Raw genomic sequence first — 15,912 nt, forward strand, 5'->3', positions numbered from 1 at the left:
CTTCTTGGTGGAATGTTAGATGAAACTGCCATTGACATGAGAGGCAAAGACCATGCTCAGCTAGAATAGCCAAAATCAGGAATTACCATAGACACTGACGATCTTTCATGCAAGTCAAGCCCACATCTGAATGCTCTTCCCAATGCCATGTTCTCAGCACTCTCTGCCCTGTTTTTTCCATCCTCACAACGGTCCTCTCTGTCTGACTTTCATAAGCAGAAAAAAATTGGTGAGCTCTTCTGCTCAGGTGCAAGCAAAGACACACCATGTGTGGGAAAAGAGATAAATATGTGCGCCTGTGGAAGTACAGAGAAGTGGGCTGCACAAGATACCCACTAGCAGACCAGAACCAACCCCACAGCAGCATGACAAATGGCAGGAGACACTGTCCTCTTTCATCACCACCAAATGTGCAGAGGAGGTCCACAGACAGTGTTTCCCAGATCCATTGCCTAAATGAACATGTCTAAGCCAAAGAGAAGGTTGCCCAGGAGCTGACAGAAGTTACTGATCTAGCTTTGGCCTGCTTGGTGTATGTTCCCACTCAGTCCTTGATTTTCCACGCAGGAACTTCCTGGCCATCCCTGAATTTAGTCTACAGACACATAAGTTTTGTGCATCAGTTCCAGCTGATGAACTTGAGAAGCTTCAGAAGACCTCAGGGTCTTCTGGAGGTGAGGTCCAGGTGCACTGAGGAATGCCCAGCAACCCTCTGAGAAACTTGAGGATGCCTGCTGCTTTTAGGCAGGGATTAAGTTAAAGGAGTTCAGAAGGCTGTATCCAAGGAAATTCCAAGACTGCCACTGTGCTCTAGAGGCTCCTAAGAAGTGAGACAAGCCAGCTATTGACTTAGGGTGATGGGAGCCTCTGTTGCAGGTGCCCTTTGCTGTGGGAGAGTCAGGTAGCCCTTTAGCCATTGTTTGGGAGAGACCTTGATAAGCTGTGTCCATAGCCCAGCTCCAGCCTGGTTTATCAGCTAGGGAGGTTTGTCACCCTCTGGAAGCCTACCAAGGTCTACAGCAAGGAAGCACTGTAGGGCCACGAGCTCAACATAGATGCAAGACTACCATGGTCAGAGAGCCTACCAGGGAAGGAGCCTCACTAGACCTGCTGTTCATAAACTGCAAAGGCCTGGTGGGAGATGTGTTGGTTGGCAGCTGTATTGAACAGAAGTGATCACAAGACGGTAGAGTTCTTGATTTGTGAAGTCGGGGCGGGGGGGGAGAGGGCGGGAGGGGAAGGGGGGTGGGCAGCAAAACTGCTTCATTGGTCATTCAGAGGTGGACATGTAAGTTGAGGATCCTGCTAGTGAAGGTCTATGAGACTGAAGAGACATATTTCTTTCTGGCTCAGACTCTGTGACAGTACTATACAGAATTGTAACACTGTGAATTCTGCGTCTGTTTCTGGACAGTCTCAGCCTGGCAACAGCTCCTAGCCCAATTGGAGGGCACCATCATATGGCATGAAAAGCATTGCCAACTCCACAGCTGGCAGTGCTCGCCCTGACACATCCTCGACCATCCCAAAAGGAGGAGAAGGAGGACATCATCACAGGGTCCACAGTGGTGACTCCTTTTTTTCCCCTCTCTCTCCTTTTCTTTTTCCCCTCTTGCTCTCCTGTCTTAATAAATTAAAGCACAGGCAGTAAATGAACCCAGTACGCAACTGGGTAGCATAGAAGAGGAAGAGCCTTTCCCCCCGTCTTTCCCAGCACCAAACTAGCACAGGCTCAGGAGAGACTCAGTAGAATTGAGCCCCCAAGACAGATGAGATCTCTAAATAAAGAGAAATAGAACTATGATGAGGAGAAGGGGGAAATCCGCCAACAGTTACAATCAGAGAGATCCTGTACTCAGCCCAGGAGCTGGCTAAACTGCAGGAGAAGTACAGCAGGAATGCTAAGGAGACAGACAGAACTTGTGTGGAGAGTTGCCCTAATGGGAGGGGACTGCATACTTTTAATTGAAGAGGAGACAGAAGGTTTTTGGGGCCTGGTGTTTTCCTAACTACTGGGAACTACCAAACCCCATGGTCCCTGGCTCAGAAGGCAGCTCACTAGGCAGGAGGTCTCGACCCTATGGAAAGAGGTGACTGGGTTACAATTCTGCAGGGGCTTCACCAACTGACTTGGAGTATTCAGAAAGCAGCCCGCTTACAATTAATGCATGAAAGAGCCTTCATGTCAAGCCAGAAATTTCCAGGGACAATACTGGTTGACCCAGAGCGAGGTTGGATATCAGTTGAAACTTCTTTACAGAAAGGGCTGTTAAGCACTGGAATAGGCTCCCCAGGAGGTGGTTGAGTAACTATCCCTGGGTGTGTTTAAAAACTGCTTGGATGTGGTGCCCAGGGACATGACTTAGCAGAGGGTTGTTAGAGTTAGGGTAGTATGGTTAAGTTGAGGTTGGACTTGATGACTTTCCAACCTGAACAACTCTATGATTCTATGACTCTATGAATGGCCAAACCGATAAGGATTTACAAATGCTTGTTCACAACTGGGTGGGCAAAGCGGGCAACACTCATCCTTTGTCTGCCTCCTTGGAGCAGATCCTACAAATCACAACTTTGTCGGTGCTAGCTCCCACTGTAGCCACACTGAAAGAGTTAGTTAGGTTAGACCTAGGTACTGGAGTGCAAAACCCTTCTGCGAGCACAAGACTCAATGGACTCAAGTGTACCTCAGCAAGTTTGCAGATGACACCAACCTGAGAGGTGCAGTTGATGCATTAGAATGAAAGGGAAGACATCCAGAAGGACTTGGACAGGCTGCAGAAGTGGGCCCATGAGAACATAATGAGGTTCAACAAGGCCAAGTGCATGGCCTTGTGCATGGGTCAGGGCAATCCCAGGTGTTTATACAGACTGGGGGAAGATCTCCTTGAGAGCAGCCTTGCAGAGAAAGACTTGGGGGTCCTGGTAGACAAGAAGCTGGACATGAGCCAGCAGTGTGTGCTTGCAGCCTGGAAGGCCAACTGTGTGCTGGGCTGCATTAAAAAAGGGGTGGCCAGCAGGGAGAGGGATGTGATTGTCCCCCTCTACTCGGCTCTTGTGAGGCCCCATCTGGAGTACTGCATCCAGGCCTGGAGCCCCCAGTACAAGAAAGACACAGAACTCTTGGAAAGAGTCCAGAGGAGGGCCACTAAGATGATCAGAGGGCTGGAACCTCTCTCCTATGAAGAAAAGGTGAGGGAACTGGGATTGTTCAACTTGGAAGGTCCAGAGAGACCTCACTGTGTCCTTGTAGTACTTGAAGGGAGCATAGAAGCAGGAGGGGAAATGACTGCTTACAAGGGTGGATAGTGACAGGACAAGGGGGAATGGTTTTAAACTAAGCCAGGGGAAATTTAGGTTAGATATTAGAAGGAAGTTTCTCCACCTTAGGTGGCGGTGACGCGCTGGAACAGGTTGCCCAAGGAGGTCGTGGATGCCCCATCCCTGGGGGCATTCAAAGTCAGGCTGGATGTGGCTCTGAGCAGCCTGGTCTAGCGGTTGGCGCCCTGCACATAGCAGGGGGGTTGGTAGGTCAACAGTTTGCTAATCTCATTACCTATGAGCCCACAGAGCACAGCAACAACCTCTGGAACTTCCTTGGATGCACTCCGTTGACCTCCTTTAACTCAATCCTTGCTGAACTGTTGTAGGCGTCCTCAAGTTTCCTGTGAGAGTTGCTGGGCATTCCCCAGTGCTCCTGGACTTTGACATCAGAAGCCCCGGAGGTTTTCTGAAGTTTCTCGGATTCAGCAGTTGGGACTGCTGAGCAAAATGCTATGCGAAGGCTTCTTTCAGAGATGGCCCAGACTGGCCAGGAGGGTTTGGCATGCAAAATCAAGAGTGAGACTGAGCAGCAAGATACTCAGTGCAGGCCAAAGCTAGGTCACTAACTTCTGTCAGCTCCTGGGCAACCTTCTCTTTGGCTTAGACACTTTTAGTTAGGCAGCGAAACGAGAAACGTTATCTGCAGCCTCTCCCTGCGGTGGTGGTGAGTGAGGACAGTGTATTTTGCCGTTTGCCATGCTGCCGTGGGGTTGGTTCTGGCCTCTGCTGATACACATTGAGACCGCATGTTCACTTCAAAGCCACACAGCTCCTCAGCGCTGCTGATCTTCTTATTCTTGGTCTGCTAGCAGGTATCTGGTGCACCCCACTTTGCTGCACTTTCACAGCAGCACACATTTCTCTGTTCCTGCACCTATTGCCTTTTTGCTTGCACCTGAGCAGAAGAGCTCACCAATTTTTTTCTGCCTGTGAAAGTCAGACTGAGAGGACTGCTGCGAGGACTGAGAGAATGCAATAGTGAGTGCGGAGAATACGGCATAAGGAAGAGCCTTCAGATCTGGATGGAGATGCTACCTGAGCACCTACGTAAATCTTGTTTGCTGGGCAGAACAAAGTGTGCTAGAGTTCACAGGACACAAAGACAGTTCTAGTTGGGCAAAACAACAAACTCTGAGTCCAGATGACGAAGTTTGTGCCAACAAAGCAAACATAGGGGTGGACCTAGCTGGGGAATGGCTGATAGGCAAATTGGGAAGAATGTGAACCCCAAGTACCTCAGCCAACAGGGAAAGGGGGAATGGCTCACCAGCATCGGGACACAGAGATAAAAGAGGGGCTGTCTCCCCCAGTACTTTGAGAAACCCCACAGGGATATACCTCAGTCCCTCTATTGGAATAAAGAAAGCTGAAGACTCTCCTCTCACTCTTTTTGAAATAAAGGTGATCAAGCAGGCTTCTTGGAGCAGAAATTTTCCTAGCAACAGCAAAGCAAAGCAGTTAGTCACTCCTTGATCCAGCACTGTCTTGGTGTCAGGGAGTTCAGTAGTGGTGCACCAGCCAGTCTTCAGCCAAGAAACAGTCCTGGGCCTTTCTGTTTGAAAGCAAACAGCTCCAAAGAAATGCTTTCAAATGTGAAACTGTCCAGAAGGTGTGTCAACTGTCTCATGCTCTAGATCTGCACCAGCAACAGATTAGAAAGCTATTTCTAGCTCAGTGATCTCATGACACCAGAGGCCATCAAGGAAGGTGTGCAACACATGGATGGGCTCAGGATCAATGGGTGGCCTGACCATGGACACTATTGCCCAGGTTATCCGTGAATGTGAAACCCATGCTACAATAAAGTAAACAAAGCCCATGAAGCCTCTTTGGTACGGGGGACAATGGATGAAATATAAATACGGGGAGGCCTGGAGGTGGATTCTATTCACACTGCCACAAATCTGCCATGGAAAGCGCTGTATGCTTACAGTGGTGGAAGCAAACATCTGATGTCTGGAAACACTGATGTCCTGTACCCCATACCTCCACCCAAAATGCTATCCTTGAATAGCAAATGTTATGGTGACCTGGCACCCCAAAAAGAAGCTAGTCAGATAAAGGAAAACTCGTTTTTAAAATACCCTCATAAACTCCTGGACCAAAGAGCATGGCACTGAGTGGATATATCATATCCTCTACGATCCACCAGCTTCTGGAAGAGTCAAATTATATTTTAAAATATGTGTTAAAAACTATGCTGAAAGCAGTAGTTGGCAGAACATTCAAGCACTGGGATCAATTGGGATATAGCCTGCTAATGTCACCTGCTTAGTCAACAGACTGGGATCTGCCAATCGAGACGGCCCTGCCCAATCCAGCCTCTTATGTACCATAGGAGGGAATAGACTCCCTGTGGCACATAAGAAGAATTTACAAGGGAAAATGGTTTGGGTTATCCTGGCCTTGGGCAAAAGCAAGCCCACCCGTGGGACTGATTTTGTTCACAGCCCTGAGTTCATTTGGTGGGAAATGCAAAAACAGAAACGGGGACATTCAGTGTGTACCTGAAGGACACCTGATGCTGGGGGTAGTTTTAGGCATCTGGACACATATGTACACATATCCGTGTATGATGTTAGTTATAGTTTATTGATTGTGTAGATATATATATATGTGTGTTGTACAACTTGGGCATGGTGTCACAATATGGAATCAGCAGTGAATGCTCGTTCATAAGAATGGACATCTTGCAGTGAACTGATGGAACTGGGAAAGCTGCTAAGGGAGAGTTAGAGTTCCCCAAACGCTTCAGTCCTTCCCACGTCGTTTCTGGGAGGAAGAGACAGAGTGACGTAGTGATGTAAGGACATTCCTTGTTGCTCTGCATTGCCGAGCCTGCAGCACGATTAGGAGACCCTTCCTTCTCCGTCTGTCTGATGTATTTCTCTCACGGACACGGTGTGTTCTCTTCCGTGGCACACAGCCCCCCAGCAGTGCTGATCTCTGCATTCTTGGTCCCCTAGGGTTTCTGTGGTTCACCCAGTTTCACTGGTCTTCCACAGGTGCATATACTTTTCCTCTCTTCTCCTGACTCTGCTGGCCTTTTGCTTCTATCATCAGCGTTTTCTGACTGCCTGGGGAAGTCAGTCTGAGAGGATTGCTGTGGGGGCTGATAGAATAAGGAAGGTGTTTTTGGGACCTTGGAATTGGGAAGACTGTTCAGATTTGGGTTTGACTTCCCGGAATCATCATCAATTTCTATGGTAATTCTTGCAAAGGTCTGTTGTTTTTTTACTGGAGATGGGTCTTCCTTTCTTATGCAAAAGCAAACCTCACATAGCATTGTATCTCTGTAACAAAAAGAAAGGGGTTTTAGACAAGACTCAAAATTTGTATGGCTTAAGAGACAAAGGTCAAAGAAATTTCTCAACACAGATCCCAGCAGAGGGCTGTCCACAGCTCTCACTGCAAGTGCTTCCTGCCACAGAGCAGCCAGCTAGCAAAGACTACTGGAGAAGCAACTCACTCTTGTCTCTTCTTCAGCAGCTGTTTTGCCAGGTAACCCAAAGCTGCCAGAACAACCAGAGAGAACAGGACGGCAAGCACTGCAAGTGCAGAGTGATCTTCTCCCCGTTTCTGATCCACTCCCTCTGCTGTTCTCACACCACCAGCACCTGCAGAACAGAGACAGTGCAACACACTCATGAGTTCTGCACTGCTGACGGTCTCACAGTGTCTTGGAGAAGTGCGAGTGACTATAGTATTCACTCCATTACTGTCCCTGATTCTCGCGTCTTACTAACAGAGGATGAGGGTGACCTCTTACAGTCTTCCTGAGCAAGAGCCCATGTGCTCTTGCTGAGGGAGAGGCTGAGAAATCACTACCTCCAGCTGTGTCTCAGGGAATGAATAGGCGTGCATTGCACATGCTGTACCTCCAAGGACCCAAAGCAGGATTCTGCAAGGTAAGCTGACAACCATCCTCTGTGGCCAGCTCTGCCACGGCAGACAGAACAGCTCCTGTTATATGTTTGAATGCACCTCTTCAGCTTTGCATGGCAGTAAACACGCATTGCACAGAAGCTCTCCCCAGCAGTTGATAGTATCTCTCTCTCAGGAAGGTTATCAGACAAAGACAACGTACCTCTGGGATACTCTTCAGGCTCAAAACCAAGATCCATCTGAGAACGTGGAACAGGAATCTTGGGTTCAACAGCTATAAGTAAACACAGAGGAGGAACATTTCCATTACAGGTGGTGTAATCTTCACAATCAGCAGCTGCAGATGGGTCAGGCTGGCCTTCTAGATGCACCTGACATCTCTCTGAGGGAACCCAGACACACCACTTACCCATGTGATTCCTCCAAGGCTCCAAATCAGGAACCCACTGAGAAGCTGCAGAGCCAGCACCCGAGGCCACCTCTGCAAACAAAGGCAGAAGATAACAGCTCCTGACATATATTGCAATTAATCTGTTCAGCCGTGAATGGCAGCAAACACTCTCACTCGCAGACACTTGTCTCCCTCTTCCACTCGCAAGTATGTGGCAAATGGGTGCCAGGTGCCAAAAGGGGCACCATATTCGCACCAAACAAACCACGTTCAGCTTGGCTGGGGGAAAGGATCCCCAAGCAGCTCTAAACTCTGCCCCAAACGCTGCTGTCTTTGCCATCAGCACTTCAAGAGACACAAGGCTGGCGCTGCTGGCAAACACAGCTGTGCAGGGCAAAGAATCCCAGGGCACATCTCTCTGTGCTCTCCTGATGGCTACTCTGCCCTTCTCCACACCCCAGCATTAGAAAAGAACTGTGTAAGACACGTTCCACAGGAAGACAAGGCTGAAAGTACATGCTGACACTGTGAAATGAACCAAGATGGACCACTTACCCCTGGGGTAGCCTTGAGGCTGATGAAAACGGTACAGCCCAGATACGCGGCGTACAGGCAGATCTGTAAAGAAACAGAAGAAAGATTTCCTTTTCGTATTATAGAATCATAGAATCATCGAATGGCCTGAGTTGAAAAGGACCACAATGATCATCTTGTTTCAACCCCCTTGCTATGGGCAGGGTCGCCAACCACCAGACCAGGCTGCCCAGAGCCACATCCAGCCTGGCCTTGCATGCCTCCAGGAATGGGGCATCCACAATCTCTCTGGGCTACCTGTTCCAGTGCGTCACCACCATCTAAGTGAAAAATTTCCTTGTAATATCTAACGTAAACCTCCCCTTTCTCCGTTTAAAACCATTCCCCCTCATCTTATCACTATCCACCCTTGTAAAAAGAAACAAAGTATTGTGCCAGGCTTCCTGGGGAGGGGACTGCAGAGCCTGGCAGGGGATCATAGAATCACAATATCATACAATCATAGAATTGCTCAGTTGGAAATGATGGTAAAGATCACCAAGTCCAACCACAACCTCACCATACTACCCTAACTCTAACAAACCACCGCTAAATCATGTCCCTGAGCACCACATCCAAATGGATTTTAAACACATCCAGGGATGGTGACTCCACCACCTCCCTAGGAAGCCTATCCCAGTGCTTAACCACCCTTTCTGTAAAGAAGTTTTTCCCGATATCCAACCGAATCCTCCCCTGGCACAACTTGAGGCCATTTCCCCTCGTCCTGTCACCTGTCACCAGTGAGAAGAGAACAACCCTGCTCTCACTGTAAGCACCTTGCAGGTACTTGAAGAGAGCAATAAGGTCTCCCCTCAGCCTCCTCTTCCCCAGACTAAACAGTCCAATTTCCTTTAGTCACTCCTCTTAAGGCACACTTAATAAGGATTACTTCCCTAGTCCTGCTCACTACACCATTCTTGATACAAGCCAGAATGCTGTTGGGTTTCTTGGCCACCTGGGCACACTGCTGCCTCATATTCAGCCGACTGTCCATCAGTACACCAAGGTACCTTTCTGTCAGGCAGCTTTCCAGCCACTCCTCCCCAAGCCGGTAGGGTCGTCTGGGATTGTGATCAAAATGCAGGACCCGACGCTTGGTCCTACTGAAACTCATAGTTTGCCTTGGCCTATCAATCTAATGATCCATGTCCCTCTGTAGTGCCTTTCTACCCTCAGGCAGATCAACACTCCCTCCCAGCTTGGTGTCACCTGACGTTGAATAGGAGTGAGCCTAGTACCAAGCCCTGGGGGATACCGTTCGTGACTGGCCACCAACTGGATTTAATTCCATTGACCACAACTCTTTGGGCCCAGCCATTCCAGCCAGTGTCTCACCCACTGAAGCGTACACCCATCCAAACCATGGGCAGCCAGCTTCTCCACAAGGATGTTGTGGGGGACAGTGTCAAAGACCTTACTGAAGTCCAGGTAGACCAAATCAACAGCCTTACCTTCATCCACTAAGTGGGTCACCTTGTCATAAAATGAATCAGCTTTGTCAGACAGGACCTACCATTCATAAACCCATGCTGACTGGGCCTGATCCTCTGGTTGACCTTTATTTGATCCATGATGGCTCCCAAGATTATCCATTCCATGATGTTCCCTGGCACCTATGTGAGACTAACCGCTCTGTAGCTACCAGGATCATCTTTCCAGCCCGTTTTGAAGATGGGCCTCACATTTGCCAGTCTCCAATCCACCGGGACATTCCCGGATAGCCAGGGCTGCCGAAGAATGATGGAGAGTGGCAACCACATCCGCCAACTCCCTCAGCAACCTAGGGTGCAATCCATCTGGCTCCATGGACTTGTGACCGTCTAGCTTTCAGAACAGGTCCCAAATCATCTCACCATGGATTATACCAGGCCTGTTCTGTTCCCCATCTCTACCTAACAGGTCAATAGGCTGTGTGCCCAGGGACATAGTGTTCTGAGAGCCACATGTCGGTCCAGATTCTGCCAGATCCAGAGCAGAGGCCTATGCGAGCCATGGCCAGGGATCAAATGCATCTCCAAGGAAAAACAAAGCCCTTGTAACATTCCAGAACACCTTCCCTGGCATAGGCTGGATACAGAGGCTATTCTGCTCTTCTCCACACTCCAGCATAAGCAAAGAAGAGTGAAAGACATGTTCCACAGGAAGACAAGGCTGAAAGTACATGCTGACACTGTGAAATGAACAAAGACGGACCACTCACCCCTGGGGTAGCCTTGAGGCTGATGAAAACGGTTCAGCCCAGATACGCGGCGTACAGGCAGATCTGTAAAGAAGCAGAAGAAAGATTTCCTTTCCACATTATGCCATGATTCTCAGTAAAGGGACTGCAGGGCCTGGCAGGGGATCACGTAGTGTTGTGAGAGCCACATGTAGGTCTAGATTCTGCCAGGTCCCAAGCAGAGGCCTGGGTGAGTCATGCACGGGAATCAGACACATCTCCAAGGAAAACCATGCCCCTGGGATTCTTACCACGTTCCATATCAGCTTCCATGGGATATCGGATAGCTCCGTACGTGTCACCAACACGTTCATCTGGAATGGAGAACAAAGCAGAAAAGCTGTCAAGACCTGTTGCCATGTGCTTCTTCATAAGGGATCTACAGCGCCCGGAGCTGGAATCGGAGGAGCTCTCCCCTCTGGGACGTCCCTGTGTGCTCCAAGGTGGGACGTGTGCTGAAGCTGGAGAGCCATCACCTCACAGGGAACAGAGCTGATGTAAGAGCCTGGTTGTTTCCTCGGAGGACCCACCATCCAAGGCTGCTTTTCAGGAAGCCTCAGGGGTTTGCTTCCCCAGTACACCCCTCAGTACCCAACCTACCTGGACTCAGTGCTCCCCACGGGACATACTGTCGTTGCCCATGACACGGAGCCACCAGGAAGAGAAGAAGGAAGAGCAAAAAGCAACAGCTGGGAGAACCTGTCTCCCGTAGTCGCCCCATGCTATCTCTTGTCCACAAGCAGCAAGCACCCTCCTTGCAGGCCTGAGGCACAAGTGGTACCTCCTGGTATGACATAACACGGGGTTCCTGAATGTCTTCACGGGGCCCATTATGACCTCACAAAGCACCTCTGATGATGCAAGAAAAATGTGCCTAACCTTCCTGAGTTATACAGAACTTCTTGAGCACCTTATTAAGGAGTAAGTCACAAAAAAAGTCAGTTGTTTTAGTTATTCCTGACAAGTTGGTTTGGATGTGCAGTACTGTCTTCATACTGAGTTGTTAGCATTGAAGGAATCTTAAGCTTCACCACCGACTGAATTGTGTCAGCAAAACAACAGAAATCCCACTGATCCCATGCCTTGGTAGATACAGCTATGTTTCCTACACAGCATAACAAACCTCACTAACACTGACTCACTGTGTCTGGTTAGACTGAAGTCTTTTAGCTATCTGCAGAATTCCGAGTGAAGCTTGGCATAAACCTTCTACTTTCTTTTGATGTGCTGTGCTGTGCTTTAGACTGTTCTGGGCATAGAGCAAAAACAAGGATTTGCAGCTCAAAATCCAAGGCTGAAATTCCTGAAACAGCCTTTAGAGGACAGCGAAGAATTGCAAATGAAACATTTTCAGGTCTGGTCTCAGTCTTGGATCTTTGGGTGGTTTTGTTGTTGTTGTTGTTGATGGGTTTTTTGTTTGCTTGTTGTTGTTTCTTTTAATACGGGTTATGAGTTATGATTAAAATGCAGCCTAGGTGTTGCTTCTGTATTTAAAATGCAGCCTAGGTGTGACTACTATATTAATATGTGCTGGTTTATGTGTTATGGCTTTCTAAGTCAAGGCTGCATTTTTATTTATATTGTAGTGTTTTGTACTGTGGCGAATTCCAGTCTCCACCATAAAATCCATGTCTCCGTTGTCTTTCACTTTGCTAAACTGCAATTCATACTGAGCAAACTGCTGAGCCATCAGAAGGATTTGAGTGTCTCGTGCCCAGATCTAATGGAAAAGAGAACAGAGTGTCCTGACAAGACAATACTGGTGCTGCTGTCAGTCCGTAATGATCCTGGGCTTTGACATGGGGACTTTAAGTCCATGAGAAACTTACTTTATGCTGCCACTGGCATAATCTCCATCTAATAATGTAGTACTGAAATACCATGTGGTTCGGTGCTGGTTTGGCCTGCATCATATGTATGACACCAAAATAAATGTTGAGGTTGCCTGCTTGCTTATGTTAGACTCTGAGCAGTCTCCCAGATATGATGGGACAGCCCTGGGAGGGCCAGAGCAGTGGCCCAGGGCCAGTTTCCCTGCAGCCTAGGAGCCTTCAGACACACAGTCCCATCTGGGCAAGGGCGTGGTCTGTTTTTGGCTGCCCTGTTCACACTGGAGATCCTGAAGTTTGTAGGCAGGAGTTCGACGATAATTTTATGTGAGGTAAAGGCACGGCCACCTCCTCCAGCTGCTCTGGCCCGGAACCACTTCCACCTGACTTGCTTATGCTCAGCCTGATGCCCAGAGACCTGGGCTCTCTGCCCAGGCTGGGAGACATGGCTGGTGCTTTCCCTTTTGCAGGCTCAGCTTGTAGCAGTGCTGAGTAGGTATCTCAGAGACATCCCCACCCAGAGAAAGGACGCTGACATGATGCTGACAGGCTGCCTCGGCCAAGGGCTGCCTTCAGAGGGACTCACATAAACACAGACAGCTGAGACGCAACACCAGGCACGAGGGCTATGACCTGCAGCTTTGCTGCAACATCGATGTGGAGCCCTAAGCTGGCCTCGCTCACCTCAGCACCATCTACAGCCGATGTGGGAACACACACCATTCCTGTCCCAGTGGCTGGGATGGGAAGACCACAATCCATTCAGCATCTGGCAACGGCCTGCAGGCCTGCACCACAGGCCTGACTCCAGTAGCTGTCAGCAACCTCACTCTCACACACACAGGGCCCACCAACGACTGGCACTTTTTTTTTTTAACGCTTTAATAAAGATGTTAAAAAAAGAAAATGGGCTTTATTATCTATATACATTACCTATATTATACGTCTTATGAGGGCTGCTCCAGAAATAATGCCCCCTATTTTATATATTGCCCCCAAATATCACAGGTGGATGGTGGGGGCATGGCAGTAGAAGCTGAACCTTCTAACCAGTATTCATTGCACGCTGTTACCAAGCGACAGATGGCAGTGGTGGGGCAGTGTGACATGATGATGTCTGACATAAAACTTCGTATGAGGCTCCCCGGGAGTCCCCAGTGATGACAACTCTTTTTGTTTTCCTAATTGATGCCGTAGCAATACAGGGAGCAGCCTGACTTGCCACAGGCAACCTCTTCTGCATGGATGGACCTTCACCCACATCCACATCCCTCTGTCCCTCCAGCTAGAGCCTCATACCTGTTCTGTAAGGGCAGCTGGGAGGGTGGGACAGGCTGAGAGGCAGTCTGCTGGCTGCCCAGAACTGGGACTTGTTTCCATCCCTGTCTGTGAGATCAATCATAGAATCACAAGGTTGGAAAGTACCTACAAGATCATCTAGTCCAACCGTCCTCCCATTACCCTTGCTACCACAGTGTGTTGCACTGTCTCTGTTCTGCAGGTGCTGGTGGTGTGAGAACAGCAGAGGGAGTGGATCAGAAACGGGGAGAAGATCACTCTGCAGTTGCAGTGCTTGCCGTCCTGTTCTCTCTGGTTGTTCTGGCAGCTTTGGGTTACCTGGCAAAACAGCTGCTGAAGAAGAAACAAGAGTGAGTTGCTTCTCCAGTAGTCTTTGCTAGCTGGCTGCTCTGTGGCAGGAAGCACTTGCAGTGAGAGCTGTGGACAGCCCTCTGCTGGGATCTGTGTTGAGGAATTTCTTTGACCTTTATCTCTTAAGCCATACAAATTTTGAGTCTTGTCTAAAACCCCTTTCTTTTTGTTGCAGAGGTGCAGTGCTAGGTGCAGCTTGCATTTGCAAAAGAAAGGAAGACCCGGCTCCAGTAGAAAAGGGACAGAACTTTGCGAGAATTACCATAGATTTTGATGATGATTCTGGGAATTCTAACCCAAATCTGGACGGTCTTCTCTCACCAGTCGCTTACTGTCTCTGTCAGCCCCGACTGCCATCCACTCTGACTGACTTTCGCAAGCAGTCAAATATCACTGATGATAGAAGAAAAAGGCCACCAAGATCAGGAAGAGAGAGGAAAAGTATATGCACCTGTGGAAAACCAGAGAAACGGGGTGAACCATATAACCCCTAGTGGACCAAGAATGCAGAGATCGTCTTTCTTTCTTCCAATAATGGGAGTGTCCACTGGCACATAATAAAATGCTTTATATGACTTCTTGGTGGAATGTTAGATGAAACTGCCATTGACATGAGAGGCAAAGACCATGCTCAGCTAGAATAGCCAAAATCAGGAATTACCATAGACACTGACGATCTTTCATGCAAGTCAAGCCCACATCTGAATGCTCTTCCCAATGCCATGTTCTCAGCACTCTCTGCCCTGTTTTTTCCATCCTCACAACGGTCCTCTCTGTCTGACTTTCATAAGCAGAAAAAAATTGGTGAGCTCTTCTGCTCAGGTGCAAGCAAAGACACACCATGTGTGGGAAAAGAGATAAATATGTGCGCCTGTGGAAGTACAGAGAAGTGGGCTGCACAAGATACCCACTAGCAGACCAGAACCAACCCCACAGCAGCATGACAAATGGCAGGAGACACTGTCCTCTTTCATCACCACCAAATGTGCAGAGGAGGTCCACAGACAGTGTTTCCCAGATGCATTGCCTAAATGAACATGTCTAAGCCAAAGAGAAGGTTGCCCAGGAGCTGACAGAAGTTACTGATCTAGCTTTGGCCTGCTTGGTGTATGTTCCCACTCAGTCCTTGATTTTCCACGCAGGAACTTCCTGGCCATCCCTGAATTTAGTCTACAGACACATAAGTTTTGTGCATCAGTTCCAGCTGATGAACTTGAGAAGCTTCAGAAGACCTCAGGGTCTTCTGGAGGTGAGGTCCAGGTGCACTGAGGAATGCCCAGCAACCCTCTGAGAAACTTGAGGATGCCTGCTGCTTTTAGGCAGGGATTAAGTTAAAGGAGTTCAGAAGGCTGTATCCAAGGAAATTCCAAGACTGCCACTGTGCTCTAGAGGCTCCTAAGAAGTGAGACAAGCCAGCCATTGACTTAGGGTGATGGGAGCCTCTGTTGCAGGTGCCCTTTGCTGTGGGAGAGTCAGGTAGCCCTTTAGCCATTGTTTGGGAGAGACCTTGATAAGCTGTGTCCATAGCCCAGCTCCAGCCTGGTTTATCAGCTAGGGAGGTTTGTCACCCTCTGGAAGCCTACCAAGGTCTACAGCAAGGAAGCACTGTAGGGCCACGAGCTCAACATAGATGCAAGACTACCATGGTCAGAGAGCCTACCAGGGAAGGAGCCTCACTAGACCTGCTGTTCATAAACTGCAAAGGCCTGGTGGGAGATGTGTTGGTTGGCAGCTGTATTGAACAGAAGTGATCACAAGACGGTAGAGTTCTTGATTTGTGAAGTCGGGGCGGGGGGGGAGAGGGCGGGAGGGGAAGGGGGGTGGGCAGCAAAACTGCTTCATTGGTCATTCAGAGGTGGACATGTAAGTTGAGGATCCTGCTAGTGAAGGTCTATGAGACTGAAGAGACATATTTCTTTCTGGCTCAGACTCTGTGACAGTACTATACAGAATTGTAACACTGAATTCTGCGTCTGTTTCTGGACAGTCTCAGCCTGGCAACAGCTCCTAGCCCAATTGGAGGGCACCATCATATGGCATGA

At 48.9% G+C, this 15,912-nt stretch overlaps 1 protein-coding gene and 1 long non-coding RNA gene across 2 annotated transcripts; one reads left to right on the forward strand and one right to left on the reverse strand.

Annotated features, from left to right (window-relative positions):
* Positions 1-5,892: 5,892 nt before the first annotated feature.
* On the reverse strand, positions 5,893-9,766 carry LOC149920072 (uncharacterized). Its single transcript, XM_090142901.1, has 6 exons — positions 9,687-9,766; positions 8,153-8,241; positions 7,616-7,687; positions 7,409-7,480; positions 6,791-6,938; positions 5,893-6,614 (listed from the first exon to the last, which is right to left on the reverse strand). The coding sequence occupies exons 1-6, from the start codon at positions 9,764-9,766 to the stop codon at positions 6,284-6,286; spliced, it is 792 nt and encodes a 263-aa protein (XP_089999027.1). The 3' UTR covers positions 5,893-6,283.
* A 945-nt stretch (positions 9,767-10,711) lies between these two features.
* LOC149920073 (uncharacterized) lies at positions 10,712-14,445 on the forward strand. The gene is made up of 3 exons (XR_016460804.1): positions 10,712-11,312; positions 13,722-13,869; positions 14,046-14,445. It is a non-coding gene; the product is annotated as an uncharacterized LOC149920073 (long non-coding RNA).
* Positions 14,446-15,912: the final 1,467 nt, after the last annotated feature.

Source organism: Phasianus colchicus, chromosome 1 (genome assembly GCF_987193195.1).
Source record: "Phasianus colchicus chromosome 1, bPhaCol1.hap1.1, whole genome shotgun sequence".
Lineage (NCBI taxonomy): Eukaryota > Metazoa > Chordata > Aves > Galliformes > Phasianidae > Phasianus > Phasianus colchicus.